Consider the following 5000-nt stretch of genomic DNA (forward strand, 5'->3'; position numbering starts at 1 on the left):
GCTCTACTTTAATTACTTTGCAGAGGAAGAACACTTTTCGAGTGCACACACACACTCACACAATTCAACACATGCACACAAGTGCAGGGACTTAGGGAGGCATCATTTGAAATGTTGACTCACGTGTGCTGTCTAGTGAAAAGAAGCCTGAGAGATGCTTTTAACTTGGCTGTGCTTGGAAACATGTCATTTCTCGCCACCTCCGTCGTGTCACTTAGCAGCAGGACAACGCTTCCCAGTGACTCCTCGGTGCTCGCATAACCCTGTCACACACACAAACACACACACGTTCAAACATCCTTGGCAGACAATAAAGTGAACAAAGAGGAATTCCAGCTAAGGAGCACAAGAGTAAGTAAAACATGCATCACTTTGAGTACGGGTGGTATAATTCTGCCTCTTGATGACAGGATGGGTGCATTTCTTAATGGTCTCCTTTAATTTAATCACACTTGACAGCCTTGTCACATCCTCATGCATATTTATGGTGAATTTTCTGGCTTTCTGCTGCCTGAAACAGAACAATTAATAACAGCATGTTTTTCTCCCCCAGCCAACCCAAAAAGGAAACAATAAAAATGGAACTATGTAAATGAGACAATAAGTAAATATTGTTCTCTGGCAGCTCAATAAACAGCCTTTGTTGGTCCAAGAGCGCTACATTTGCACTTTTGAGCGCAGTAATTTTGATTAAGGGGAAACATCCGCCCCTCCATTCCCCAGCTCCATTAATATTACCAAAATAAATTCAGAGCATGATTGCGCTCTGTGAGCTGTGTGGTACAACAACACCTGTAATATGGTGATGACCCGGGAAAGTGCCGCACTGAATCTGTCCCAGGTTGACGGCGTCATCATCAATCGTCCCTTGAGCAGAAATAGCAGGATATCCTTGGCAGCAACATTCACCTGTAGATCACAGGTTAAGTGCTGAATTGACGTTTAGCACAGTAGATAAAGACAGCAGGTAATGCAAGTGACAGACTTTTAAATGTCTAATACTACGTGATGCTGGCAGTTTTACAGCGTTAATATAATGTTGGAGATCTTTACAAGGCCCGCGTTGGTCATAACTGCTATGCGGGCCTTTTGTTTAATTACTATTATTCCTCACAACCAGGACTTAAACTAACGTCTCTAAAAGCGACGGCTGGTGAAAGTCAATTTGCATGAATGACCTTGTCCCAGGATCCTTAAAGTGGATACAATTAACTTTTTTTTTTTTCAAATAAAGCATCACTGTGGGGTTTTACTAAAGAGAAATAAACTCATTATTGAGTTACTCCAGTTTCAAGGTGACTGTGAAGTTATTATAGTAATGTTTAGATTCGCTAACAATACTCTCACTTTGGTTTGAATTATACAAAAACCGACAGAAGTGCATTAAAATGTGTGGAATGAAAATGCACTCATCATTTGTACAGCAACTGACTACTAGCAAAAGAAAATTAACAAAATCAAGATAGTATAACATAATTATTGTATTGTAATATATGAGGTTTAAGAATACTTTTTTGTTTCATGTCGGTGCCACTTTATAGTTACTATTACCTGAAGCAATTAGACCAGGGGTCACTAACCTTTTTGAAACCAAGGGCTACTTCTTGGGTACTGATTAATGCGAAGGGCTACCAGTTAGATACACACTTAAATAAATTGCCAGAAGTAGCCAATTTGCTCAATTTACCTTTAACTCTGTTATTATTAATTAATGATATTTATCTTTTTGGAAACACTGATCATCTTAATGATTTCTCACAATAAATATATATAGAAACAGATAAATATCAATATGCAACACTTTATTTTTATATTTTCTCTAAGTGCACATTTTTCAAATTGAACATTTTCAAATGATCACTTCTAAGACAGTCTTGTGAAATCACAATATCCCATTTTAACTAGCTAGCCACTAACATTTTTTAACAAATCATGAATTACTTTGCACCATGTTTGTACAAATAATAACTCATGTAAAATACAAAAGTAAACTCTCAATTTTTTAAATCATGTCACACTTTGAACTGGACACCAAATCTGTTATCTGTTTCTTTGTCAGTTAGTGGGAAGCCTGGCATTGCATGCTGTTAACTAGTGTGTTGTACTCTGGTGTGTAACTTGACACTGCAACTCTGAGTGAGTCTTGCAGATGTGCATCAGTGAGGCGTGTTCTGTGTTTGTTCTTGATGAAGTTCATGTCAGAAAAGGCTGATTCACAAAGATACGATTTTTCCTCATTGTTTGCGGAACCTTCTTAATCTTTTGGACATATTTTCACAGCAATCTGGCCTTAAGCTTAATTATGATAAATGTAAAATGTTAAGGATCGGAAATCTAAAGGGAACGTCCTTTCAAATGGAATGCAAAGTGCCTGTTTTGTGGACAGATGGACCAGTTAACATACTTGGTGTTGTTGTCCCAGAAAATCTGGAAGATCTAGGCTCAGTAAATTATGATAATCGACTAAGAAAGATGGACAAAATTATGCAATTATGGAAAGGGAAATCCCTAACCTCGTATGGTAAAATGTCTATTGCCAACTCGTTAATTATTCCTCAATTTATTTATTTGTTTTTGTCATTAACAGCTCCATCACAAAACTTTTTTAAGATTTATGAGCGGAGGGTCTTCGATTTTGTCTGGAACGGCAAACCAGAAAAGATTAAAAGAAAGGTTTTGTACAAAGAGTATGAATATGGGGGCCTGAAACTTCTCAACCTTGAAGCTATGTGTCTGTCTTTAAAAGCATCAATTGTTCCAAAGATGTATTTAAACATTGAGTGGTACACAAATGTCCTGTTGGACAAAAAACATGTACTGTATCAAAAGAAATTGTATCCTTTTTTACAAGTGATCCCCTCCCAGAGAGTCTGCTGGGAAACATGGCGGGGTTCATAAAAGAAAAAATCCACTCATAGTGGTGTTTTCAATTTTATGTGCCAGAAAAAAGAGACGATATTTTGCAGCAGTTAATATGGATGAACTCTAATATTGTAATAGATGGAAAGCCTTTCTTTTGGAAAACTATGTTTGAAAGAGGAATCATTTTTGTCAATGATATTATCAATGAGAATGGTAAAATTATGAAGTATGATGAATTTAGAGCTATGTATGGTGATGCTTGCTCAAGCTTTTCATTTTATCAACTAACTGGAGTAATTGGGAAAAGATGGAAACAAATAATTAATTATGGAACTACTAAATTATTAGTTTGTAAACCTCTAATAAGAAATTCTAGTTGGCAAAAAGGAACTAAAATAAATAGAAAAATATATAATGTTTATTTAATAAAGAAATCTTTGAAGGCTGCCTCATACAACATAAATGGAAAATGGGAGGACTTTTTTGACTGCCCGTTGCCATGGGATGCCATATTCAAACTAATCTATAAAACCACTATCGATGTGCAAAATCGTTATTTTCAAATTAAAATTATTTATAACTTCTTACCCACAGGGAAAATGTTAAAATTATGGAATATGACAGAGACAGATGATTGCCGATTTTGTTGTCAGGAGCCTGAATCCACCCTGCATTTGTTTTGGTATTGTCATATTGTGTCTTTGTTTTGGGTGGAAGTTGAAAAAATGTGTTTAAGGATTGGTTTGTTTATGAAGCTTAATGTGGTTTCTGTTATTTTAGGGGAGTTCATTGACAATCATGATTTAGTCAATTTAATTATAGTACTCTGTAAAATGTTTATTTCTAAGGCCAAAAACAGATATTCACTTAGTATTACTTTCTTTAAAACATTTATTCAGTATTTTCTAACTTTAGAAAGTTACATGGTTGAAAACAATAATGATGCCAAAAAACATTTAAAAAAAAGATGAGAAGTCCTCAAAGGTTTATTTGGAAAGTATAATTATGTTTATAGATTATATGATATCTGTTGTTGTGTTCCCTAATTTGAGTGACCTGGACATAATCTGGACGGTACATAAATGCTTATTTTGAAAATGTAATTTTGTTTATAAATTATATGCAATCTGTTGTGTTCCCTAATTTTTTTCTGTGTACATGAATGAAGGTGTGTGTTGCTGAGTCCGACTTGGACATTATCTGGACTGGGCCTGGTTTAAAAAACCCTTTAAACAAATCTAATTTCATTGACAACCTGGTCTGTTGAAGATAAGGCCCTTTTTTAAAAAATAAAATAAAATAAGATAAATAAATAAAAAACATTTTCTTGGATAAAAAAGAAAGTAAAACAATATAAAAATAATTACATTAAAAATAGTAATTAATGAAAATGTTAGTGGACCAGCAGCCTATACAATCATGTGTGCTTCAGGGACTGTGTCCCTTGCAGATGTGTTGTCTATGTTGTGGGAACCAGAATATTGGTAGCAGAAAGAAATAACCCCTTTTGTGTGAGTGGGTGTGGATGAGTGTGCATGGGGGAGGTTGTTTGGGTTGATGCACTGATTGAAAGTATATCTTGTGTTTTTTCTATGTAGATTTAATTTTTTTTTTTTTAAATAATAATAATAATTTTTTTTTTTTTTTTTTTGAACAGGCCCGCGGGCGACTCATCTGGTCCTTACGGGCGACCTGGTGCCCGCGGGCACCGCGTTGGTGACCCCTGAATTAGACACTGCATTCCTAATTATAACTATAGGCCAGGCCAAAATACATTTTGCATTGTTGTCAGCATTATTTTGGACGAAATTAATGTATTTTACATGTAATGTAATGATTATATGGAATAATAATAATAATAATAATAATAATTCAAAGTCAATAAACTTTTATTTCTCATTAGTATTTTTTACCATTGTAATTGTAAGGTCAATATCTTTCAGTTATCATAAATAAGTAAACAAATATGATAAGATAAGATAAGATAAAATGGACTCTCAATCTCTGTTAGCAAAAATTAAACTTTAATAAATATTGATCTTCTTGAAGTGCAGTTTTCCCAATTAAAAAAATGGGTCTGGTGGTTTGGTTTGTTGTCTTTTTGTTGTTGTTGTTGCCATTACTTTCCAACCAATTTG

The 5000-nt window shown here is 34.5% G+C and overlaps 1 protein-coding gene across 1 annotated transcript in view; it reads right to left on the reverse strand.

Annotated features, from left to right (window-relative positions):
- The window catches only part of rttn (rotatin), a 127606-nt gene that overhangs the window by 101235 nt on the left and 21371 nt on the right, over window positions 1-5000 (reverse strand). The window contains exons 16-17 of the mRNA XM_062021083.1: window positions 793-909; window positions 124-263 (exon numbers count right to left, since the gene is read on the reverse strand). Of these exons, the coding sequence (XP_061877067.1) occupies window positions 124-263; window positions 793-909 (257 nt within the window). The remainder of the gene's footprint in view (window positions 1-123; window positions 264-792; window positions 910-5000) is intronic.

Source organism: Entelurus aequoreus, linkage group LG15, assembly GCF_033978785.1.
Source record: "Entelurus aequoreus isolate RoL-2023_Sb linkage group LG15, RoL_Eaeq_v1.1, whole genome shotgun sequence".
NCBI classification, from domain to species: domain Eukaryota; kingdom Metazoa; phylum Chordata; class Actinopteri; order Syngnathiformes; family Syngnathidae; genus Entelurus; species Entelurus aequoreus.